We start from the raw sequence: 27,456 nt of genomic DNA, 5'->3' as shown, positions 1-27,456 counted from the left end.
CTGTACTGCAAAGCTGAAAAATGCGTATTTGAAGTTCCCTCAGTTCCCTTTTTAGGTTACATCGTTTCAGGTGCCGGCCTTGAAATGGATCCCCAGAAAGTTCAGGCAATATTGGACTGGTCTCGTCCGAATTCTTTGAAGGCAGTACAAAGATTTTTGGGCTTCGCAAATTATTATCGAAGGTTTATCAAAGGATTTTCCACTCTCGTGGCACCCATTTCCGCCCTAACTTGCAAGGGGGCAAATCCATCCCGATGGCCTCCAGAGGCTGAAACTGCCTTTCAACTATTAAAGCAAGCCTTCATTTCCGCTCCCGTGCTGAGACAACCCAACATTAACTACCCATTCTTTCTTGAGGTAGATGCCTCTTCTGAAGCGGTAGGGGCAGTACTATCCCAGAAACTCGAGGATAGCAAGTTTCATCCCTGTGGCTTCTTCTCAAAGAAATTTTCCCAAGCAGAAAAGATTTATCCCATTGGAGAGCAGGAATTATTGGCTGTGAAACTAGCTTTTGAAGAGTGGCGTTATCTTCTTGAGGGCGCGATGTATCCCATCACCGTTTATACAGATCATCGGAATCTCCTATACCTAAAAAATATTCAGTGCCTGAGTTCCCGCCTGGCTCGATGGTCTATATTCTTTTCTCGTTTCAATTTTACTTTAACTTTTTGCCCAGGCTCACTAAATCAAAAAGCAGATGCCCTCTCTCGATCACTCTCCTCCGTCGCATCTTCCAAAAGTCATAAGGAAACTCCAGTTCTAGACTCCCGAGTATTCACTACCACTTGCATTCAACCTCCTCCCGGGAAGACATTTGTGGCCTCAGATATGCGCAAGCAGCTTCTGAAGTGGGCTCATACCTCTCGTTTTGCCGGACACCCAGGCATACGCAAGACTTTGGAATTCCTGCAACGATCATACTGGTGGCCTGCTATGAAGTCGGAAATTGAAGCTTTTATCGCCTCCTGTCCACAGTGTGCTCAACATAAAACATCCAGACAGGTTCCTGCCGGCACACTCCTACCTCTGTCAGTACCAACCCATCCTTGGACACACCTTTCCATGGACTTTGTAATGGATCTACCTGTTTCTAATGGGTTTACCACCATCTGGGAAGTAGTGGATCGTTTCTCCAAAATGGTTAATTTCGTTCCCCTCAAGAAGTTGCCGTCTGCTCCAGAGTTGGCTCAGTTATTCGTCGACAACATCTTCCGTCTCCATGGACTTCCAACTGAGATTGTTTCTGACAGAGGGGTACAGTTCGTAGCCAGATTTTGGAGAGCTATATGTTCTATCTTTCAAATCAAACTGAATTTTTCAACAGCTTACCATCCTCAGTCTAACGGGTCTACAGAGAGGGTCAATCAAGACCTTGAGACTTTCTTAAGAATTCACATGTCTTCATCACAAGACAACTGGGCGGACACCTTACCCTGGGCCGAATTTGCCCATAACAGCTCCTATCATTCATCTACGGGGCAAACCCCATTCTTTGTAGTTTTTGGACTGTATCCCAGAGTACCAGAGTTTCAAGAATTGCCAGTCTTCGATGTACCAGCAGTGACCTCCACCCTACAGAAATTCTCTCAGATTTGGACTCAGGTCCATTCCTCCTTACAAAAAGCCTCTCTTCGATATAAATTAACAGCGGACAAAAAAAGGAGAGCGGTGCCCAACCTAAAAACAAGTGACTTAGTATGGCTATCCACTCGTAATCTTCGCCTTAAAGTGCCGTCTATGAAATTTGCTCCTCGTTTCATCGGTCCTTTTCCCATCGTTCAAGTGATCAATCCAGTAGCCTATAAATTAAAACTTCCGTCCTACCTCAAAATACCAAATTCCTTTCATATTTCCCTGCTGAAACCTCTCATCCTGAATCGCTTTCGCAAGACTCTTCCACGCTCCCCCAAAGTCTTGACTGAGAGGGGTGTAGAGTTCGAGATCAAACAGGTCCTGGACTCTCGTTTTCGTTATGGGCAACTCCAATATCTACTGAATTGGAAAGGTTACGGTCCCGAAGAACGTTGCTGGGTGAAAGCTGAGGATGTCTACGCTCCTCGCCTAGTGCTTAAGTTTCACTCTGAGAATCCTGGTAAACCCAAGAAGTGCCCAGAGGCCACGCCTAAAGGAGGGGGTACTGTCACGACCAGGGGTGACAGGCTGCTGAGATCGCGGCGCTTACCGCTCCGGGCGCTGTGGCATGGTGTTTCCAGCAGAGGTGCAGGTTCCTGGAGAATAGCGCTGGGTGCTGAGTCTCCGCAGACCAAGGGCTTCCATCTGGAGGCAGGTGAGACGGGCTGAGACTGGCAGAGCTTCCATGCTGTGACCACTGGGCGCGGCCATCTTGGATTTGGGTCACATGTCGTTTCTGGCCAATCAGGTTCAGTCTGGGCTGGGGAGGCTAGCAACCAATCCTGCACTACCTGAGGGTACTAAAGGGCTGTCCAGAGGCTCTTTAGTTGCCAGTGCAACGTCAATCACAGCGTATGCTGTGAGCTAGTTCTCTGTGCTCCTTTGCTCATTTAAAGTGTCAGTACCAGTGTGTTTCTGCAGACTCCCCTCTCAGCCTTGGTGCAGTTTGCTCCTGTTACTACCTGTCTCCTGATCCTGTCTACCTGCTATACCCAGCCTACCCCGGGTCTCTACGTTCCGCCAGTGTCTCGCAGCCTGGTTCTGATCCCGTCGCGTGCCACTGCTTCATGAGTCATACTCCCCTATGGCCGGCTGCCTTCAAGTACCAGCAAACAAGTCCTCATTCCTCATCCGACTCCACTCCGGGTCCAAGCGCACGCCAAGCCGTGACAGGGGTTCACTATGGGTACCCCCGAATAGCCCTGCCAAAGGTACAGTATTTGGGCTTTTTAAATGGTCTCAATAGGCGCTATTTAGCGTCATTCAGCAAGTGCTGAAGAATAGCATTTTGCTACTTTTTGGGGGGGAAATTAAGTAGTCCCATCAAATTTGGAGTACATGAAAATGGGTGCAAGCATAGTTCTAAATCACTAAAAAAAAGCTTTAAAGTGCACCAAAAAATGCCCCTTCAGCAACTATCTGCAATAAAAAACACCTCCCCCATACTTGCAGACCCCCCCAAAGGCTATTTCGCTAGTTTTTGAAGTTGTACCCCCACTTTGAAATTTTTTCACCCAATTTTTCAAAGTGCTTTTTTGGGGTGTCCTTTGTGTATTTTTTTTAGTTTTTTTACACAATTTGCATCAAGGTGGGTGTACAAAGGGTACAGGGGGGTTTCCACACCTCTGCACCCCAAAACCCCAATTCTGCACTTTTTTCTCCGCCAGGTATTCATAGGCGAAACTTTATCGCCTATTACATTGCATTGCGTTATCGCATCAGTGAAAAGATGCTGAAATTGAATACGGGGATAAATGAAATCGGCAAAAATGACGTCATCTGCCAAAAAGTTTTGCCGAAAACTGATTTTCGCTCCAAATTGAATACGGCCCATGGACGTGAAACCTCAGAATGCGTATTTCCTGAAAGAATTACTTTTATCTCCTCCGGCCAATGCATAAAGGCACCATTCATCTCTCTTTTCTCACTATTAGAATCTTGCTGAATCTGACTCCTCCCACTTATTTGCATAAGGCAGAATACGTCAGCAGGGAAGGGGGGAGATGGATAAAAATTAGGTTTAATGAATAATTTAAACAATAATAATTTCAGAAATGTAACAAATCAAAATAGAAAGGGTGAAATGATTTTACTGTACAACTGAATCTTACAATGTGCATTACTTGTAGCGGATTCACCTTCAGCTGATAGTTTAGTGCGGGAACAGATCATTTGTTGCATTGTAATTAGTTAGCTGCTCAGGATCAACTGCATGGAACGGTTTTAAGTTACCTGGGGGTACAGTGAAGGGCCCAAATGTCAAGTGGCTTTGGGCCGTGCCACACGTGGCAGAGAGAAAACATAGTTTATTTATTGTTCATGTGGGAGCAGTTCAATTGGACATTTATTTTTGGGCATATATATTTAGGTTCCTGCTAGCTCTATTTATTTGGCTACAATTTATTGGAGTAAACATGCAGGATTGGAGCTAAGGACTGGGGTTAGCAGCCATCGAAATGGTTTAGGATTATGGTTTGATAAACTTGGATTACTGTAGGTTTATGGACTGGAGACTAGGTTAAGGCCCCCATACATCTGCAATGGATTGGGGCACTCACCCGATCTGCAGACGCCAGGGTTGGGGAATCGGTGAAATCCGATATGTTGAATTTCCATGATTTGCCAATCCCAAACCAAAATATGATCGTGATCAGCAAATGTGGGATTTTGAACACGAATCATTTCACCGATTCCCCAACAGATCGCTGATCATCGATGGTTGCCGATCGGCGTTTCCAACATCGGTGGGTCCAGTTGTAACGGGGAAACAGAGAAAAGCCCGCCTGATGTATGGGGCCCTTAAGAGTGAGATTGACAGCTGAAGTTGTCTAGTTTGAAGGCAGGATAGGAACTGAAGACTGGTCTGTAGCAATTGGGGCTGGGAGAAGATATTGAAGACTGCTTATAACATTGTAACTCATGTTAAAGTTTGGAGATATTGGGGCTGATATAAAATTTGGTGTAATAATTTGGAAACTAGGCCAAAAAAAATAGGGATTAATGTTTAGGGGTTTTGGACTTGGATTAGAGACTAGCCTTTAGAGGTTAGGGTTGTAGGAATGAAGGCAGAGATTCGGGATTTTGTATTGGATCTAAAAACTGCAGTTTGAGACTTGGGGCTGGGGTTAGGGACGTTACGTCCTATAGGTCAAACTTTAATGTTCCTCAGGTATTGTGCAATGAAAACCCGGTTACCATTATGACCATACCTGTTGTCACTTAAATTCAACACTCTCAGCTTCTGCATCTGGCCAATTTCTTCAGGGAGAAACTCCAATTTGTTCGTCCGAAGAGACATCACTGTAACATTCTTGCAATTTCCAATCTAATATGAAAATAAAACACAATGACTGATATCACCTCATCTACCGTCCACGTGAAGCACATGGGGGAAACACTTTTGTTTTAGCTAGCGTTGTATGTTGCAGTTTATTTAGCATTTCTAGTGAAGGGAAATTTGAGGAAGAACTGCTTTACTGAAGGGGTAGTAGATAGGTGAATCAGCCTTTCAATAGCAGAGTTAGACAATTCCTCCACTTGTTCTCTTTAGGCGGTTTGATACAACTCCCCCATTGTAATAGAAACTACTCAGTGCCACCCTTCGGCACAGGCTATACACTATCCCCTTCCTGCAGGAACCAAGATTATTTGTGCATGTTTTGTCCTTGCTTGCAGAAATAAACGAGTTGATAAGTGGGTGTACTTTATTTAACTTGCTTGGACTGTAAGCTCTATCTACAGATATTAATATTGTTATATTTTAGACACAATCCATAACAATTGTGTTATTTAAGTTACAAGGAATAGTTTGATAAATGTACTGGCTTTAACCAGACAAGTACACGTTCCACATATGAGAACATATACTTTTATCATATAAACTGGACATTATCTTTCTTTATTCCTCTATTATACTGTAGTTATATACTGTATGTATATAGATGTACAGCATGATCTTACCAACTCCATATATAGGACCTCATTCAGACCCGGTCGCAAGCACCGATGTGCTCGCAACCGGGTCGAAGGGAAGCCCTGCGCACGCGCAGCGGCCGCACTGCGCGTGCGCAAGCCCCGGAGCGACAGAGAAACTCTGTCGCTCCGGAGCTCGCTACAAAAGGGGCGGCTGTCGATGTTGATCGACAGCTCGCCCTGTTTTGTAGGCGGGCCGGGGGGGTGGTTTCCAAAATGGAGGCGTCCCTTAAGGCCGTTTTGTGGGCAGCCGCACTGACATCATCAGTGATGTCAGTGGGTAGCTTCCTGCTCGATCAGAGCAGGAAGCTGCCTGGGGCCTGCGCTTGCCGAGACCCAACCTTTGGGTCTCGTCGTAAGCCCCGATGGTTGCGATGGTGATCACCATCACGACCATCAACCTGGTCGGTCGTTAAGCTGTGGGTGGTAACCCACAGCTTAACTAACAACAAGGAGGCCGCACTAAAAAAATGAAGCGGCCGCCCTCATTCTGAACGAGCGCTCGCTTCTTGCGAGCGCCTCTGAATGAGGTCCATAGTCCTTATTGCTAGCTCTCCCTAGGTTAGCATGTCATCCTTCTATCAACTCAGGTTTACCCTTGGAAGACCCAATAAGGATCAGGAGGGCAGCAAAAGTTTTCTCCACCAAAAGGAGGAGTTGGGTAGGGGTTGACCATACACGGCTCTGCCATTGATGATGGTCCATGGTTTTAAACCATCGATGGACTGAGGTAAAGGGGTAGAGGAGGCAGCTTAAGGAATTAAGGCCCTCATTCAGAGCCGCTCGTTAGCGGCAGTACGCTCGTTCCGAGCGATGTTTGCACATCTGCGCATGCGTACGCTTTTTAGTACGCATGCGCGAACCAGTCAGTGCGGCCGAAAATCGTTTGTTCGCTATATAGCGAGTGCCTGCTACTTTGAGTGACAGAATGAGGCGTATGTGGGTGGTAACAGGGGAAGGTGCTTGAAAATGGGGAGTGGAGATCCGAACGCAGGCGTGCTTAAAGGTCAAAGCGGGCGTTTTATGGGTGTGTATATTTAAAACAGCAGCGTCATTGACCACGTCACTGGGTTATTTTATAGCCAGAACTGCACGCAAATTTGTGGTAGCAAACACCAACCACAAGAATAGCGAGCAGTTCATACGCTGGTCGATGTACTTGATTAATCTAATAAATAGCGGACATGACGTAGGATGCGTGCGGCCAGGGGGCGTTTTTAACAAATAAACGAGCGTATGTTTTGCTCGTTCGTTCAGACTTAGAGGTGTGAACAGACTGCAATGTGCGTACGGATCATTTGAATAGCCACCCCTTGTTTTTAAACGAACGACCGCAAATAGCGTACGGCTCTGAATGAGGGCCTAAGGCCCTCATTCAGAGCCGCTCGTTAGCGGCAGTACGCTCGTTCCGAGCGATGTTTGCACATCTGCGCATGCGTACGCTTTTTAGTACGCATGCGCGAACCAGTCAGTGCGGCCGAAAATCGTTTGTTCGCTATATAGCGAGTGCCTGCTACTTTGAGTGACAGAATGAGGCGTATGTGGGTGGTAACAGGGGAAGGTGCTTGAAAATGGGGAGTGGAGATCCGAACGCAGGCGTGCTTAAAGGTCAAAGCGGGCGTTTTATGGGTGTGTATATTTAAAACAGCAGCGTCATTGACCACGTCACTGGGTTATTTTATAGCCAGAACTGCACGCAAATTTGTGGTAGCAAACACCAACCACAAGAATAGCGAGCAGTTCATACGCTGGTCGATGTACTCGATTAATCTAATAAATAGCGGACATGACGTAGGATGCGTGCGGCCAGGGGGCGTTTTTAACAAATAAACGAGCGTATGTTTTGCTCGTTCGTTCAGACTTAGAGGTGTGAACAGACTGCAATGTGCGTACGGATCATTTGAATAGCCACCCCTTGTTTTTAAACGAACGACCGCAAATAGCGTACGGCTCTGAATGAGGGCCTAAATCCTTATTTTTTCTGGGGACACATATTTTCTTTATTTCTGTAAAAATACTTTATTTTAGTAGAACTCTGCTCTCCCCCCCAAAAAAAATAACCCTAAATTGCTAGTAGATTGGACAGTAAAGTGATGTTTTACTATTTTTAGCGTATATTCGTGAGTATCTATAAACCTGCTAATCTAGGGTGACTGACACATGTGTAAAAAAGGAAACAATTTTTGGTTGTTGGTTTTGGGTCCTCTCCGCTTATTATAACCAATTACAGGTCCATGCGGGCCCGTAGGGAGGGGTGAGCAAGCGGTGCCATCGACCAGGGCACGGGGCCCTGGGAGTAGCCTCCGGGAAGCTCTACATTTTCTTCTGTTGGTGGCCCCGCCTCCTCACATGACATCACGTGGTCAGGGGCAGGGCCGACACAGGGTGTAGGGGAACTAGGGGAACTGCTTGGGAGCTAGGTTCATGCAACTAAATATTTAATCCCTTATGTGTACATTTTGCCATTATTTATTAATATCTAGCGACAGCAAATTCAGTCATGCTGTACAATTGGGGAAGAAAACAGTAATAAAACAAGACTGGGTAATAACAGATAATGAGGATCCTACTCATGAGCTTACAATCTATAGGGTTAGTAGTAAAATGTCATAATTTCGCTATTACTCACTTCCCGAGGCAGCTCTGTCAGGAAGTTCTCATCCACGGCCAATGTGCGGAGACCGTGCAAGTAACCGATGGTTGGAGGCAGGGTCTCCAATTCATTACAACTGCAATCGAACTCTTCTAATAAAGATAAACTGAAATATTAGAAGAAGATTTATTCAGCAAATCCCACAGCAATCCATATACAGCAACACGTATAACCCGGACGCACAACACAAACAGACAACGTTCAAACAAGGCTTCTACCAGTTCTCTTTGCACTGAGTACATGGGAGGGGATGTTCAGCAAGGCAGTGAGGCTTGCATACCTCCCAACATGACCCTCTCCAGGAGGGACACAATGCTCTGGTCCTGGACTTCCCTGGTAACAGGTGGGGCTGCAGCGGAGTTCAAAATTCAAATAGGGGAGGAGTCACACTAACTGTCATTTCACACACTGCCAAACATCACTGGCTGGGACTCACTGGCAGTTTGTGTGACTCCCCTATTTGAATTTTGGACTGTACTGCAGCCCCAACTCTAGAGCCTCCACCAATCATAAATTACCAGGGAAGTCCAGGACCAGAGCATTGTCTCCCTCCTGGAGAGGGTCATGTTGTGAGGTATGGGCTTATAGTGCACAATGCATGAATGCAAATCCTAATTAAAGGAATAATATGTGACTTAGTATAAGGTCAATTGCAGGAGGAATTCAGGGAGACCAGCAAGAGTCTCCTGCACACGTTTCCAAGCCAATTGCTCCTGAGTAGAACTGAGCACTGGGTAAGGAAGACGAGGGCCCCCTGGTGGCCAGGAGGTGAAGTGAGATCCTTGGGTAATGTTAGAAGAGTTAGGAATGGTCCTTTAAATTAATGCTGCTTATTTTTTGTCTTGTTAAAGAAAGACACAGAAGAGCGCAATGCTCAGTTTTCTCAAACAAAAGTCAGTCTTTGTAGCGACGGTTCCTCACCCTCCATGTAAGGTCCATCACAGCTTGAAAGAAGTTCATCTTAACGTCCTTTAACATTTCTTGTTGCCACAAAATTAACTTTAAGTCGTGCACCTTCCCCAGTTACAGTCCTAGCGATCAGAGGCGGTCACTGTGCGCTTCTACTCACAATACGTCAGGAAACTAAACCATTGCTGTAGAGGTGAGTAGGATGCACAATACTTGAAACCGATGACCCAAAATGGCTGCCGTACCTTTGTATTATAATCATGGTTTCTGTATTTTATGAAAATGTAAACATGTGTTATATTCATAGGATGTCATCCAAAATGGCCGCCGCACACTGCACATGCGCAGAGGCCATTTTTTGGCGCGATTTTGCAGAAATCATCTCCTTCTTTGCAGGGTATAAATAGAAGGCACTGCCCATACATAGTACCACTCCTGAAGAAGTCCTTGCTGGACGAAACGCGTTGAGGCCACCTGACCCAGGCTCTCTAGATATTGGACACTTATACTTAAGAGGACTGGGTACCATTTTAAAAGATAAGCATTTTTTTCTTTAATTTGTATGTTTCCCTTCAAACTGTATCCCCATGTTTATGTACCAAATAAAATTCCTGATAAAATATACTGACGGGGAATCAATTTTGTATCCATTCCAAAGTTTATGCGAATTGCATACTCCTCCGAGAAGCACTAAGGAGAGAGGAATACTGGGAGATATCTTGGATACATATACTACATGCTTGATTTACAACAATATATGGTACGCAGCTAATTGTAGTCCTGTCTTGGTACTTCTGTTAAAACGAACTACACTATATCACCTTTTTTCTCCTGGGCTTGAATGCGCCCCTCTTAAGGTGTTCCAGTAGATGACATCCCGTATATATCACCCTATATGAGCCATATATCATTGGAAACCAGATAAGCTTTAAAGTTCTTTTTTTTGGTAAGCACATTAATTTTGAGCACCGATTATCACTTTAATTTATCTACTACACTATCAGGCGCATGTCTCTTTAACCCCCTTTTTCAGAATTACCCCATCCGCTGGCCAAAACGGAACACTAAGAAGACTGCTGCCGCCTTATAAACAAGGATCAGTGAAATATTAATCAACAGCTTCCATTGACTTTATCACATCCACATTACATCTTTTATTATATATTTATCTTTTTATACTTCATTTATATTTCACTTGAGGGAATATTGTATTTGTGCGCTGTCCTTACACTCACTTCCACATGTATTATATTCATACTATGGATGATCGGTTCGGATTATGTGGAATCCGAACCGCTCTGAACATTGGGGAGCGAGGCTAAACATCATCCTCCTGACATCAGATTCTCGCGAGAGTTCGGCGAGATTCTCGCGAGAGTTCGGCTCTACATAAGGCACCGAGAACGGGGACTCGGCGTCATTTCTCTACCAATGCTTGCAGGCATGGAACAAGGATCCGTGCATCTGTGTCTAATAAAAATTAAAAAACCTGTGTAATAAAAAAATAAAAATGGTGTGACCCCCTCCCCCAAAAGAGCAACCAGCCCTGGGCTTTAGTGACCCAGTGGTGGTTGTACTTAAGCACAATCAGCACCGGGCTAGTCAAAACCAGACCTGGTTGCCAAAATACAGGGGACAAACGACGTATGGGTCCCCCAAGCTTTGAGCAGCCAGCACTGGGCTCTGATCCACTCCTGGTTCTAGAAATACAGGGGGAAAAATTCATAGGGTCCCCCTGCATTATCCAGAACCAGCACCGGACCTTTTCTAGTGGGGGGTTAATGCCACAGCCAGTGGAGCCCTTTCACCAGGCCCCCCAGCCAAAGCATTAACCCTGACTGCTAGTCAGCCCAGGCCGGGGATCCCCAATATAGGGGTCCCCCTCTCCAGGGCACCCCTAGCCTAGGCTGATAGCCTGGAGCTATCCCCACCACCCCTGGACGGTGGGTTGATAGTGTAAGTGTAGTGTAAAAAAAGAAGAATATAAACATTGTCTTTACAGTAGAACTGCAGGTCCCAGCAAGCTTCCCTTGCAAGCTGGTACTTGGAGAACTACACTTGGTCATGTGAGAGTTCTAATGCTCTGATTGGCTACAGGTTGGTCTGGTCCTGTCAACGTTCTAGTGCTACAGGACGATCTACTCCTGGAAAATCTCTAAAGCATGATTGGCTACAGGTTAGCACTAATAATATGGAGGTTATAACGCTGTGACTGGCTACAGATTAGTTCTACTTTTAATTTGCTCTCACATCACAGAGTAAAAAAATCATTATAATAGGTGCTAACACTGCAAAAACTGTTAGTACCTGCGTATTAATTGGCAAGAAATATATATATATATATATATATATATATATATAATTAAAGTAGTGTAGCACTACAAATATGGATAGAACTTTGTTGCTTTTATGAACATAAACAGAATATAAATACTTTGATGAACAATAATTAATGTACATCAATGGCGTAACTAGGGTATTTGGAGCCCAGGGCAAGGTAAAAAATGAAGCCCCCCCAAGTAGATGCACGCGTCAGAAAAAAGTGGGCATAGTCATATGGCACAAGAGGCATGGCCACTGGAAAATGGGGGCGTGGCAACACGACACACCATAGTTTCTCATCACTCTGGGAACATTCCCTTCCATTCCATATGCACCTGAATCCTCTAAGTAGTAGTGCCCCTCTTGCAGTGCCCACTGTTGTAGTTCCAATGTCCCCAGTAACAGTGCCCCCTGTAGTGCCCCTTATACAGCGCCCCCAGTAGTGCACCCTTATACAGTGGCCCCAGTAGTGCACCCTTATACAGTGCCCCTTATGCAGTGCCCCCAGTAGTGCCACTTATACAGTGCCCCTTATACATTGCCCCAAGTAGTACCACTTATACAGTGCCCACAGTAATGCCCCATATACATTGCCGCTAGTAGTGGTCCCCATATGCAGTGCCCCCCAGTAGTGGTCCACTCTATGCAGTGCTCCCAGTAGTGCCCCTTATACAGTGCCCCCAGTAGTGGTCCCCCCTATGCAGTGCCCCTTATGCAGTACTCCCAGTAGTGTCCCTTATACAGTGCCCCTAGTAGTGGTCCCCCCTATACAGGGCCCCTATAGAGTGCCCCAGTAGTAGTCAACCCTATGCAGTGCCCCTAGTAGTGGTCCACCCTATGAATTGCCCCTTTCATAGTGCCCCCAGTAGTAAGCATCCCTATGCAGTGCCCCCAGTAGTGCCCCTTATATAGTGCCCCCAGTCGTGGCCCCCCCATGCAGTGCCCCTCCCTTATATAATGCCCCGAGTAGTAGTCCCCCCATGCAGTGCCCCCAGTAATGGTCCCCCCTAGACAGTGCCCCTTATATAATGCCCCCAGTAGTAGTCCCACCTATTCAGTGCCCCCAATAGTGCTCCTTATATAGTGCCCCTTATATGGTAGCCCCCTCTATGCAGTGCCCCCCTCATCCCCCCAGCAAGACCAGACAAAGACACAGACTAAAAAAAAAACACTTAACTTAATCCCGGCTCCAGCGCCCGCCGCCAGTCCTCCATCCTCCCGGGCTGGCCCGCTTTGCACTATGGGAGAGAGGTCATGGTATCATGAAGTCTTTCCCATCACCCACTGTGGGAGCCGGAAGATGGAGCCCATGAGAGACCTCTAGCCCGGCTCCGGCAGTGGGCACAGAGGTCAATGAGAGTCTGTCTGACTCTCAATGGCTGCCAAAACAAACACACTTTTGCTGGGTAGTATGAGTGTGCTCCGCACTACACTGTCACTGACCAGTCCCCTGGACCGTGACCCGCTGCGGCCGCCGCGACGACGGTCCGATGGCGCCCAGGACACTAGCCTTGCTCAACCCCCCCAGTTACGCCACTGATGTACATATATAAATAACGTATGTATACCTTGGAAGGAGACCCCTGATGGGACTAAAATGTTGTAATTTATTTTTTCAATGAATTGATTACTATGTTTGAAAAATGACAGTTAGGAGCTGATTGGTCGGTACTTTATCTCCGTCCACTTTATCGCTCTCCAAGGCTTAGTACATCTGGCCTGATTCACTACGGATTGCAACTGCGATCGTGGCTGCGATAATGCATGCAGTCTAATTGCGATGATATGCTAATCCATTGCAATCGCTATGCCATCTTAGTACTACACAAGGACGCCCATCATACCTTACATACATCCGTAATCCTTAGCAAGACTGCAAAACCATCGGTAACAGTGAGTACCATCGCAGCCTCACGCACACTTGCACAAGCTCTGACCTTACTCAGGAATCGCTAACTTCATTGCACACTATAAGTACTTCAGCTGCGTACGGCATCGCAGTGGATCATTTATGCAGGCTCCTGTAACGGCGCTGGAACGCAATGGTACGCCTGCGTTTCGCCGACCACCCATCCGCAAACAGTACTTCCTGCCAATCACTCTGCAATGGGTCTGTTAGCGCACGTGCACTGTAATGCTTACGTATGCGCAGGTCAATTGCGTGCGTAATCGCAGTTGCCATCCGTAATGAATCAGGGTGATAGGCCCCTGTATCAGGCGGCCTCTCGCTGCCTACCAAATCCTTTTCTGGATATTGCACACTATGGCCCTGATTCAGAGCCGCTCGTTAGCGGCAGTACGCTCGTTCCGAGCAATGTTCGCACATCTGCGCATGCGTACGGTTTTTATACGCATGCGCGAACCAGTCAGTGCGGCCGAAAATCGTTTGTACGCTATATAGCGAGTGCCTGCTATTTTGAGTGACAGGAGGAGGCGTATGTGGGTGGTAACAGGGGAAGGTGCTTGAAAACGGGGGTGTGGAAATCGAACGCAGGCGTGCTTAAAGGTCAAAACGGGCGTTTTAAGGGTGTGCATAATTAATACAGCAGCGTCATTGACCACGTCACTTGTTTTTTTTTTACTCAGAACTGCTCGCAAAATAGCGGTTGAAAAAACCAGCCACAAGAATAGCGAGCAGTTCATACGCTGTTCGATGTACTCGATTAATCTAATAAATAGCGGACATGACATATGGTGCGAGCGGCAAGGGGGCGTATTTTTCAAAAATACAACCGCAAGTTTTGCTCGCTCGTTCAGACTTAGAGGCGAGAACAGACCGCAATTAGCGAACGGTTCATTTAAATAGCCACCCCTTGTTTTAGAACGAACGACCGCAAATAGCGAGCGGCTCTGAATGAGGGCCTATCATTTTTATAATAGTAAACATGGATTTAGCTACAGAAAATATTACAGCTGCTTTGTCATGGTGATAAACTAACGTCTTTCTTTTATATAGTCCTAAATAACCACAAAGAAGCCAAAACTGGATTCATATTACATCTGGTACATAATAAGCTCCTAAACAAATAATAATAATAATAATAATAATAATAATAATAATAATAATAAAAATACAATATGAATATCTCCTGAATATATATGTGCATCGTGTTTTCGGTTAAGAATTTAACAGGACTAAATTCCGCGATTTAACATAAAAACACGATAAGAAGAAAGCTGTCTGGCTGTGCTTTATAGGGAGTAAGACGCTGCTTATTGTGCCTCTCTATCTGGAGATCTGATTGGAATAACTAATAGGGCTGTTTGGGTGACAGACATTCTCTCTGGCTGTATTCTCCGTAGAGGAACCACAGCGCCTTAACAGACGTAATATTTCTAGACGCAAATACTTTAAGTGCCTGGAAAGCAGCTTTCGTTCCCCTGTATCTCAGCCTCTTTGTGTTTAGCTCTTATTGCATTTGGCCACTGGATGTTAGATCTCTGACTTAGAATCCAACAATAGAGGGAAAATACAGTATCCCATGTGTGCGGCTCAATCTGGGGACAAAGGAACTGGGTTATGACCAGAATGAGAAAGTCAGTCGGACAGATATGAGAATAGAAGTGGGATTGAACGATAGTCCAGTACTTAAATACGGGTGCACACAAAGAACATAACAGAACACATTCAGTTACAGGCGGATTCCTCTAAGGACCAAACTCACTGCAGCGGTAGGGGAATAACGGATCTATGTTACATGTATATACTCAGGGTCTAATATCCAGATACATTTATTTATATCAGCAATGTTACACTTGTATCATTATTTTGTATCCTTCTCATGGTTTAATAATAGCTATCTGTGACCGGATGGCCTCAGCCTGACTCCCGATCACAGATTGGGTTTGATCCCCACTGGAACTTGGAGTATCAGGGATTCCCGCTTACCGTCAGTGACCACCTGTCACTGACTCTGCCCACTGCGTGTATGTTGCTGCCACCACCAAACTCTACAATCGGCGTTTGGAACCGCTTCTTATGTTCTTAGGCTCCTACCCCCAACACCTGGAATCGCTTACGAACACCCAGGCTCCTACCACCGGCACCTGGAACCGCTTCTACTGCGTATGCATTCACAAGCTGCAGCCACACCTCCTGATTGGTGTCAGCTGATATCCCCCTGATCCCTCGAAATGGACCAGGCTCTTCTGCACAGTAGCTGGCAGAGGGCTTGAGCTTATAGATGCTGAGCTTCACCCAGAGCAGCCGGAAAACCGAATAGCGTTTGGCGCAATGCTGTTGGTCGCAGGGTTGAGATGCAGCCGTAGTAAAGGCAAGATGTTTATTGCTCAGTCTTGAAAAAAGACCCTTCCTTCAGTTTGAAGGGGTTCAGCATACAGAAATGATACAGCAGTTCTTCTCCACAAAGGATATACAAGGATATACACAACCCAGGCTCGCAGGCCTGGTATATACTGCAATACACTGCAAATCCGCCCTGTGTTCCTTCTAGCCAATCATGGTCGCTCACAAAATATAAATAAACACATGTTACATTTTAAAGATACTAACATCATTTCCTCTTCACCACCCAAAAAACAGTTGGTTTGCCTAAAGCACAAACTGAGTGAGCATATACTGTTTCTGAAAGGTACGTATTATGCAAATTTTCAATGGCATTCGTCCTTTCACATGTCTATGACTAACACCAGGTTTGGCTTTCTGAGTCTTATCACCATCTAAGTTCTTACACACAATAGAAGTTTCTTAAACTCAAACAAATTGCTTTCCCCAAACTTGCTGGGTATTGTACATAGAGACACACAGGAGACCTCTGCATTGCATTTCAATGAAAGTGCTGTAAACGAAGGGTTTGGTCACTACGTCAGGATAATGAACATATCACTAGGAGGTGAGAATGTCTCAAAACCATTTGATTCTAAATGTTACAGCCTTCTAAAACAAAATAGCTTATACATTCCTTATAAGTGCATAGGCTATAGATTTAAAAGTACATTTCCACAACTGCGCACAGCACATTGAATATAACATGTTCAAACACATTACATATACATTCGCAGTATGTGGCGCACTGCGCCTAAAGGTCCTTTCAAAAATGGTGCTGTGACATGACATGACCATTACAGCACTTTCATTGTAATACAGGTTGGTTATGTATAGGTTAAAAGCAAAGAGTCTTAACTATATAACCAGCCACTTCCAAAACAATACAACCTTGGCTTCTTTCTTTTACAATTTCTAGAATTTCTGCAGGACTTCTCCTCTTATCTATATAATAAGCGGAGAAAATGTGTGTGCGTGTGTGTGTGCGTGTCTGTCTGTTTGTCCTATATGGACGGCCAAAGTTTTGTACCTAGCTCCACCAATTTTGGCATGGTGCTGTAGATTGACTAGGATTAGGTTCTTGCCTAGATTTGAACTTTGTCAGGGCCACACACTGTCACACAATCCAATAAAACTGGGACAGTCTTAAATTACACAGATTCTGGGCTGAGGGGCTGACTTCATACAGACACTGTCACACTCTCATCTCTTCCAAAGTGCTTTGTTATATCACTTTTCCAACAGCCGCATACATGAAATACGGAATTAGTCAGCTCCCTGATAAACTTTGACATTAAACAGTGTTCATTATTAGCATTTAACTCACTGTCTCATCTTACAGCAGCCTCCCTGGGGGTCTTAGCAGAGTGCCTGGCAGGCTCATGAATAGCTCAGCATTCAATACAGTAAGCCTGTGGCAGACAGCATAATCAATCCACAATCTTTGATCCTGGCAAAGCTTAGCATACGGAGATGACAAACAGCAGGATAGATTGATTGCAGCCACACAGTGCACTGTAGGCTGCCCCCCTTCTGTCCAGGAACAGGACTCCAGTCCCAGCATTCCCCCTCCTGATGGCAGCCCTGTTAGACATAGTCTTCAATGTTTGTCTGCAGAGTGATTTCATGGGATAATTCAGCTGCGAACACAGTGACAGGGATCATGCAGATTCCAGATTATTGGGAATCAGTGCATGTGCCTGACCCGTACTCTGCGATCATGCATGCAGGCGGCGGCAGACTGTCAGTGATTTACAGTCTCTTGATATTTCTGGGTGGGGAGGAGGTGGCGATGGCCTTGCCGATGTTGGGGGAGAGTGGGCAGCCAAGATCTCCATTGGCCAATGGAGATTTCCTGGCCTCTTTTACTCATCTGCGGCAGCCAGCCGAAGGGATCGCAGATGATCCAAAGGTGCATCCTTGGACGCAGCTCAGATCAATAATGCATGCAGGAGGCGTTATGCCTCCTGCTGCATTACCACGTTACAGCTATGTTGACAGTTGCAATAGCATATCCGTCCACAGCTGAATCACCCCCTCTGTTCTGCAGCGATTTCTGAAACTGAAGTGATTTGGAAGCTATACTGATTTCTGTCCTGTAAGTCAGTCTGCTTCTGATATACCCCATGCCAAATGCTATGAGAATACGCTGCCTGCACTGTCATTTATTATTAAATGCTATGAGAATACGCTGCCTGCACTGTCATTTATTATTAAACGCTATGAGAATACGCTGCCTGCACTGTCATTTATTATTAAACGCTATGAGAATACGCTGCTTGCACTGTCATTTATAATTATTTGTTAATTAACATAGTTATCCAGGTTATACTGTAGGTAAGCACAATGTAAAAAGGCTGCTGGTGCACTTCAGGGTCCAGTCTTGAACCCGGGCATCGCCGGGTATCCCAGCTAGTTTGTCAAAAATGAGCAGCTTAGTGGGGAGACCAATAATAAACGAAAATCAACTAAACATTTGGATGATGTGACTACTATTATATATTGCCTTTTAGTAATATAACTATTGAAATAGAAAAGAGTAATTTAATGGAACTGGTCAACATCAAAGCTAATGGCTCAATCCCGACTCTTCGTAAACATCTCGGGCTAGAATACGACAGTGCACACACTGGTAACACAAGCAAAGCAAATTCAACCTGTTATACTCACTTTCCAAGTGTATTTGGTAGTGCTACAAGTTGATTGTCATCTATTTTCAGAGTTGTGAGTTTTTTCAGCAAACCTGATGGGATAAAGAATATATTCTGAAGTACGAGCGAGAGAAATAGCAGCACAGAGGGTATAAGGTTATGGGATGAGCTAATGACATCTGCCAGGTGGGTGCGCCAGAAATAGGCATCCATCGTTGGCCAGCTGGGGGCCCTGGGGAATGCAATGTAGTAGATGAATTTAAGGTTGAAGCTCCAGGAAGGCTGCCTGTGTTGGTGACTAAAAGTGTGCACCCTTACCTTACACAAACATCTATATTCAGTGAATGTTTGCGGTATGGAGGGCCCGCTGAGGGGCCCATGAAACTTCCCACTTTGCATAAAGATGGTCCACCTGCTTCGTCTTCATGTGCTCCATAATGGTAACAGTCACGTTGTGAGACAAAGCTGGAGCCACCTTAAGTCAAACTAACAGAATGAGACCCCCCTGCACCTAATGTACATCGCAGAGGCAAATCCTCTATGACACAATGGACCCCAGCAAAGGATTCAGAGGCTGCCAAGACCACTGAACCCCGATCCCATGACTGGAGAAGTCACTAGACACTTCCATAAGAGGCCATTTGGTTCTTCTATGTGTTCTGTATTCTAGATTATAAAACTTTTTTTCGGTCTCACACTACACTTTATTGGGATAGTCAATACTTTTGCACCAGATGATCCATTTAAAAGACTAATAGCTGAAACCCCTTCATTTTATATGGGACTGAGAGTAAAATGTTATCAGGCCTTTATTGGAGGACAAAGGACCTCATTCAGACCCACTTGCAAGCGCTGAGCGCTCGCAAGTGTTTCGATGTTTAGGCTCGCTACCAACGGGGCGGCTGTCGATGTTGATCCACAGCTCGCCCCATTTAGTAGGCGGGGAGGGGTGGTGGTTTCACAAACGGAGGCGTTCCTTAAGGAACGCATGCCGTTTTGTGGGCGGCCGCACTGACATCACAGCAGGAAGCTCCCTGGGGCTTGCGGATGCCGAGACCCAACCTCAAGGGTCTCGTCGCAAGCCCCGATGGTCTTGACCATCGCGACCATCAACCTGGTCGGTCGCTAAAGCTGTGGGTTGTAACCCACAGCTTAGCTAGTGGCCAGGAGGCTGCACTTCAAAAGACAAGCGGCCGCCCACATTCAGAACGACCTCTCGCAGTTTGCGAGCGCCTCTGAATGAGGGCCAATGAACCTCATGAGTAGACTTTTTGTTGAGAGCCTTTTAGGGTCCAGAACTTACCCATGTATATCTGGGGTTCTCTAGCCCTTTTAACCCATTTATTTCTCCAGTGGGGGGTATGGGTGGTGAGGGGCATGTGCCGGCTCTCACAATTGTTCTTTTTTAAAAAAAAAAACTTTTAAGTTCTATTTGTAAATGATGTGATTTATAGATATTCTTGCCATGTATTTCCCAGATGCACCATTACCTGTCTGCAAAATTAAGTCTGACATCACGTTGTCTTTATATAATACATGTTATGTGTCCTCTTTGCCTTCGGCACGGTGCCGTTATTGGCATTCATTTTATTATTTCTCTTTATTCCAATAAAGTAAAATTTTGTTTTAAAAAATAAAAATAGAATAAAAAGTCAATATTGCCTGAATTTTGAAACAAACTACAGGCTGCCATTAATTTCCCCTTTAACAGAGTGGAGACATCACCCCACTGATATCTCTGATGAATGATGACTAATAATATATATAGAAAAGTAAACAAAAAAAATAAAAATTGTCAGCACTCGGCAGTAAAACTTCATCCATAGTGAGTTCTAAACAACTCGATCATCTCATCGCCCAGGCACCCCCCCCCCACACCCATCCCCAGATAACGTCTACCCACCCCATTGCTGCAGTGTGTATGGTGTTTCCCATGGGAATATATACTGCGATCAGTCATGGGAGAGTCCGTGCCCGCTATCCCTGCCCAGGGCATACTCTTGTCACAGCTCCGTCATGCTAAGTGTGTAATCTCCGGAGCATGGTGTCAGAGTGACAGGTTACATTAGTCAGGAGGATGAAGGGATGTCACTTCATTATCTGCTCCTTACCTATTGAGTCAGGCAAGTGTTGCAATAAATTGGAGGAGAGTAAGAGATCTTCGAGGGACTCGCAGCCGGATATGTCCATGTCTACGCTCTCGATCCGGTTCTTGGACATGTCCAGGTAGATGAGCTGCTTCAGTTTTCCTATAGACTTGTTACATACAGAGAACTTCTTTAGCTGGCTACATGTACATATGTGTAGGTTCACACAGACACAGTCATCTCTCTGTATCTATCTATCTCTCATATCTATCTATCTATCTATCTATCTATCTATCTATCTATCTATCTATCTATCTATCTCATATCTATCTATCTCATATCTATCTATCTCATATCTATCTGTCTATCTGTCTATCTATCTATCTATCTATCTATCTATCTATCTATCTATCTATCTATCTATCTATCTCATATCTATCTATCTATCTCATATCTATCTATCTCCTATCTATCTATCTATCTATCTATCTATCTATCTATCTATCTATCTCCTATCTATCTATCTATCTATCTATCTATCTATCTCATATCTATCTCATATATATCTGTCTATCTATCTATCTATCTATCTATCTATCTATCTATCTATCTATCTATCTATCTATCTCATATATATCTATCTATCTCATATCTATCTATCTCTCTCATATCTATCTATCTATCTATCTCATATCTATCTATCTATCTATCTATCTATCTATCTATCTATCTATCTATCTATCTATCTATCTATCTATCTCTCATATCTATCTATCTATCTCATATCTATCTATCTATTATCTATCTCATATCTATCACATATCTATCTATATATCACATATCTATTTCATATCTATCTCATATCTATCACATATCTATCACATATCTATCTATATATCTATCACATATCTATTTCATATCTATCTCATATCTATCACATATCTATCTATATATCTATCACATATCTGTTTTATATCTATCTCATATCTATCTATCTCATATCTATCTATCTCATATCTATCTATCTATCTCTCTATCTTTGGGCCCCTTTTAACAAAGAAGCATACCCCTTTTAGCGCTTCCAAAATTACAATACAATTATATATTATACCACTGGGGTATGCAGTAATATACTGATACAACAGGCCATTGCTATGTAGGACCTAATCTGTTCTGCATTTACCTTTATGATACAAATTTTGTTCTCCGGCCCGTTCAATAGCTTTTCATAGTAAACAGCGTTTCTATATTCGCAGCTGTTTGTTTCGGAGAACAAACTGACGCTGCAATCACAACGTGAAGGTCGTATGATGCAACCGACAACCTCTAATAAGAATGAACCTGTCCTTTAATTCAGTGCCAATCAGCTTTCACAATGTGGAAATCAGGTCAGGAAGTTTATCTGCTTCCCCATTCAAGATACAGCAGAAGATTACACTGTAGCGGCTGCTTATAGCGCTGCCTCTCTCCTGCGCTAGCCAGGCGCGGACTCCTGTCTCTGTCCTATCTTATGCACTTACTTTAAACGATATATCAAGCACTCAAGCCTGCGTAAAGTAAAATGCAAGGCACAATGTAAAATTATTACCCCAGGCAGCGTTTGAAGTGAATTGTTGTCTATCCACAGCTCCTTCAAATTCTGTATTAGTTCCAGGCCCTCGGGCTGTAAAGAGATTACACATCTAGGTTATTTTATCTCATAAAAATAATAACACCAGCCAAGAAAGGCATCAATAATATTAGTGCCCTCCGGTGTAAGCCAGATATGTATATTCAGTAAATGTACAATTGTGAGACGGACAGAGCAGCGGGTCTGTAATCGTCGGCAGTCCATGTAATATACTACAGTCTTATAATTATACTGTGATGATGTCACTGATGTAAAAAAAAAAACCAAAAAAGCAGCAGCATTTGGCTCCTTACCAGTTCACTGAACTCATTATTGCCCAGGTCAAGTCTCTCGAGTTGTGTCAGTTTGCTCATCGACCTGTAACAGCAGAGAGATACAGGGTAAGTTACATCTTAACATTCAAGAAGCTGTCTCTGAACATTGATTTGGCAGGGGGATAAAACTATAGCCCAGCTTTAAACTGTAGGTCGAAGGTTAAAAATAAAATACAGTAAATCTTTGCTCTAAAATTGTATACAGTACGCTGGCGAGCCAAACCATGCAGGAAGCAAGTGTCGTTACAATAAAGGCGGTGAGGCTACTAAACATTGGACTAGCAATGATTGACAGCAGAGATACGTAATAAATACCCGGCTCTGTGATCAATAACTGGTGAGGAACAGCCAATGACGGGAGCTTGTGTTATCGCACATCTTTCAATTCGCTCCACTGGTCTCCATAATACAGTTCTTTCCTGGTTGGCTTCCTATGTATCCAGCCAATCTGTGACTGAAATTTCTGGCACATCCTACCTCTAATTTCCACTATTTGTTGAGGTCCCACCAAGCTCTGTCCACGACCCTCTGGTATCCTAGCTGTACAGATCTTCTCTTGGGGAAAAATCTGGTTGCCAGTATCACCTCTACCCTGTCCCTGACGGCACCAAAATCTACCTTTCTTCCATTGAGCCCTTCCCTTCTCCACATGGATGCCCCAATGCTACCTAAAACTCAATATCTTCAAAACCAAAATCATGATCTTTCATCCAAAATCTCCCTCTTCATCAACAACTTTTCCTCCGGAGCTTGGTGTCACACTTGAACCCGTCCTCTACTCTAAATCTTGCTTCCACTTTCTAAATATGAATTGAATACAACCTTTTCTGCACCTAAACTGCAGCCAAAATGGACGTGGCCATCGAACGGTACAGTACTTTACAGTACATCGATGGCAGGAAACCATAGATGGTTTAAACCAGCGATTGGCGGCACTTCTGTGGGCCATGTGGATGAGGTGGGTCAATCAGGGAAAAAGGGCAGGGCTTAGTGGGGCATGTTAGGGGCGGAGCTAAGACCCTTGCATCGAAAAAAAGAAATACACTTCTGCTTCTCTGTCATCGATGGTGGAGACACATCAGAGCTTCACTATCGATAGCAAAACCAAGTCGGTGGCAAACCATCGATGGTTGATGGCCATCCCTAAATCACAACTGTTATCCATTTTCTTATCATCTCTCTCCCTGGACTACTGCAACCTCTAGCCTTCTGGAAGTCCCCTCAGCTATTTACGCCAGCACCGTCTCTTCAAAATGCAGCGGCGTGATACTCCAGAGAGCTCAGGGCAAAAGCTTTTGAATTCAGATGCATTATATGCATTATATGACGCAAATGCATGCACTAAGGTAATGCATCTCTCCACTGCGTCCGAATACGCCACTGCATCCGACTAGGCCCAGTGTGTGCAATAATTGTTCCACATGCGATCCAGGTGATGGTCACTGGTTCCTAGTGAAGTGATCCCAAAATTGGTGCTCAGCAATGCGAAGGAAATTTGTAGACATTAATATATTACAGGAGATCTGGGGCCATGTAACCTTAGAACTGTGGTCTCGGTCTTCCCACTGACTAATGGGACTGGGAGTATTCCCACCAACCTGGCTGCATCTAAATCATACCCATTTAAAAAAAAATAAAACAAAATTTCTTAATTGACTGAGGTTATAGCCATTGATGGCTCATACGCGGATGTGTAATATTAACAATATTTATTTACAGAGTGACAAACCACAAGTATAAGAAAGGCGTGGGAGTCGGTATGAAAAGAATGGATTAAATGCCTAGTTATCCCAAGTATCATTAGACCATAGAAAATATTTCACTAACAAAATAAAACTAATCAGTACACATTTTTTTTGCAGTAACATCTATGAGAGGAAAGTCATTTATGAAATGTAGGAATTATGTGGCGCAGTGTATCTTTAAGAGTATGATTACAACATTTTTTAGTACATCTAGAAGACCTGTGGGGCTAGGTAAAACCGGGAACAACTGGCATTAATTATGGGGTATATTTACTAAAGGTCGCTTTATAGTCGATTTTCATTTGCTTTTGCAAATTGGAGATTCACTAAAGGCAAAACCCACTGTAAAATCGGCTATAAAACTGATTCCTGACAAAAAAATCGGTACTTTTACATAGAAGACTTCAGGATCCCAGAATTTACTAAGAGTCAATTTAAAAAGTGAACAAAAATCAAACAAAGTACTACTTTGTGGGCATATTCATGTACATTTCTCACGCTTTATTGCATTCCAGAGGATTATTTACGATTCAGGAGTGGACATTCATTCAGAACTAGTCTGGTGTACCATCACGCTAAGTGAGCCGTATATGGTACCTAAACATTTAACTTGAAGTCATTTTTTATTTATTAACTTTTCATATTTATTAGTTTGGTCATCTGTTTTCACCAGCGCTCCACATTCCAATTTTTGGTCAAAAATCAAACAAAAATCTGACAGACAAATCTCCAAAATAATAGATCTGCCGGAGGCAGGTGAGTTTGGGAGGAGCACAGTGTAGATCACTATGATCTGTGCAGGCTTCTTAGGGGTATAAAAACAAAAATAGTTAAAAGAATTTAAAAAATATTGCATGTAATCTCCCCTTCCTTAAATCCATAACCAGCCCTGGACCTTTCAGCCTGGTCTAATCATGGAAAATTAAGAGAAAATCCAGAGTGGGGTTCCCCCTATTTTCCATTAACCAGAACCGGACTGAACCAGACAGGGTGGTAATGCCATAGCAGTGGAGGGGACACAGCGTGGGGTCCCCCTGTCCAAGCATTAACCAACCCCAAACTGGTCATCCCAGAGCTGGAAATACTCAGACAGTGGAGACCCCAAAAATAAAATGGGGTTCTTCTCCCAAGAAGATTCCAGGTCTTCCCCATACCCATGGAGGCGGTGAGCGCAGGGGTAATGGTGTAATATATAGATTTAATATTGTTATTTACAGTGGAACTACAGGTCCTAGCAAGCCTGCTCTGGCATGTCGGCATTTGGAGAATCTGCCAGCATGCCCAGACATTAAGGGCCCGCTAGCACCTACTGTATACTGTATACCCACTGTAAAGAAAATATTACAAAAAACACAGGACATGCACACCGATCCTTTATTACACACACTTCATGCTCACCTACTCCTTGGCCAATCAGCGGGCGGTTTCTATGGCAGCGCCCGCAGATTGGATGAGGGCAACCAGACTCTGTTTCTCCCTGCTATGGCATTTGCCTCCCGGCTGGTTCAACCCAGTGCCAGTTTTAATCAAATAGGGGGAAGCCAATGTTGTTTTTACCCCCTATTTTCCCATAACAGCCCAGGCTGAGGGGTCCAGGGCTGGTTATTGATTTGGGGGGTGGGACCCAGGACATTTTTTTTTTTTAAATGTAACCCTTTCTTTACAGTTTACAATAATGAAGACTGCACAGATCATAATGATCCATGTGGTGCTTCTATTAAACTCACCTGCCGCAGGCAGGTTTATTGTTTAGGCTGGTTTCCATCATTTTCCATCTACAAACTACCTATTAGTAAATCTGCTTTTTCTTATCCTGTCTATGTAAAAAAAAATTGATTTTTGGTCCAATGTTCTAAAGTGTTCTAAAGTCAGGTGTTGGGCCATTTTTCAGCCAGTTTTGACTTTAGTAAAATGTTGGTTTGCAAAACGCACAGAAAAATTAATAAAAAACCCAACAATGACCTTTAATACATAAACCCCATAATGCTTATTAATAAACATTGTATGCTCATGGTTTATCTTGTATATTTTTTGTTATTTATTTTTAGATAACTTTGTAATTGCACCAATCGTTATTTATGTACTAATCATATATGCAAAGCTCAATTCTTCTAATGTGAGTGGAGAAGTGGACACGTGCTGAAAGTTTCCCATAGCAACCAATCAGCTTCTAATTAGCATTTATCAAGTACATTGTATAAAATGATAGGTATAACTGATTGGTTGCTATGGGCAACACCTCCAATTGCCCACTTCTCCACTCTATAGATGGTCTGATAAATCCCCCCCATAAGCTAGAATGATCAAACCCTTTAAATCATTAAACCCTTTAATTCTGGTTATCTGGATAAATACAGGAATTAACAAATCTTACTCACTGGCTTGATAGTGGACAATACCTAAAAAGTGATCCAATGTTATTTGTGCTATAGATTTTTTTATTAAATGATCCGTAAAACATATACAACTGAGCTGTTAAATTCTTTACAATCAGGAAGGATCGATACACATAATATTCAAATACATTATTGTGCCCAATGTTTCAGTAACGAACCTTAAAAGAATATTAAAAATAATTCACCTTAGCAATGCTTATTCTGAACCAATAAATACAAACAATAGGAAAAAATATTCTCTCTCTCTATATATATAGCTATATATAAGAAGACAGTAATAAAAAAAACTGAAACATATAATCAAATAAAAGAAAATACTCACTTTTCCGGGAGTCAGACGCGTTTCGCGACTCTAGCAGTCTGCCTCTTAGGCAGTAAGGCAATAATTATTTGAATGTTCTTTAAAGGGATTGAACATTCCAGCATATATTTCTAATCTTACTCAGTGGATCTATTACACCGGTCAACAACAATTGTATCCCAAGGGTTTTTGATAGGTGTTTCTACAGTAAGTAAACTTTGTTATGCTGATTCCAAATAAGCAATCAGATTTTTTTCCTGCTATTCCTACTATTCTTGTGGCTCCATGTTCATTTTCCTCATTTAAAATGATCACGAAATAAAAAAAATTGGCTATATTATTTTTTTTTTTAATTTTAAACAGCATTTACAGAATTGATAGACCTAAAAATTTCACACACATATTTGAATTCAGCACAAAAAATACTATACAGTACCATTTTTTCCCCCTTGTCCCCCAGTGTTATCAACGCCAGGGATATACGCAGAGGTCCTCTTTTCCCCAGGCTGTGACATAGACTGCCATATATACATTTATCCTTTACTTCACTTAGGGCCTG

General features: G+C 43.7%; 1 protein-coding gene across 1 annotated transcript in view; it reads right to left on the bottom strand.

Moving 5' to 3' along the window:
• LRRC7 (leucine rich repeat containing 7) overlaps window positions 1–27,456 on the bottom strand; it is a 419,637-nt gene that overhangs the window by 105,127 nt on the left and 287,054 nt on the right. The window contains exons 7-12 of the mRNA XM_088466556.1: window positions 22,435–22,498; window positions 22,100–22,174; window positions 20,536–20,680; window positions 18,444–18,516; window positions 8,234–8,363; window positions 4,842–4,957 (exon numbers count right to left, since the gene is read on the bottom strand). Of these exons, the coding sequence (XP_088322682.1) occupies window positions 4,842–4,957; window positions 8,234–8,363; window positions 18,444–18,516; window positions 20,536–20,680; window positions 22,100–22,174; window positions 22,435–22,498 (603 nt within the window). The remainder of the gene's footprint in view (window positions 1–4,841; window positions 4,958–8,233; window positions 8,364–18,443; window positions 18,517–20,535; window positions 20,681–22,099; window positions 22,175–22,434; window positions 22,499–27,456) is intronic.

The sequence above is a fragment of the Taudactylus pleione genome, unplaced genomic scaffold (genome assembly GCF_031769625.1).
Source record: "Taudactylus pleione unplaced genomic scaffold, aTauple2 ptg003505l, whole genome shotgun sequence".
Taxonomy (NCBI): domain Eukaryota; kingdom Metazoa; phylum Chordata; class Amphibia; order Anura; family Myobatrachidae; genus Taudactylus; species Taudactylus pleione.
Note: the sequence above shows the minus strand (reverse complement) of the source record. Positions and strands in the feature narration are given on the sequence as shown.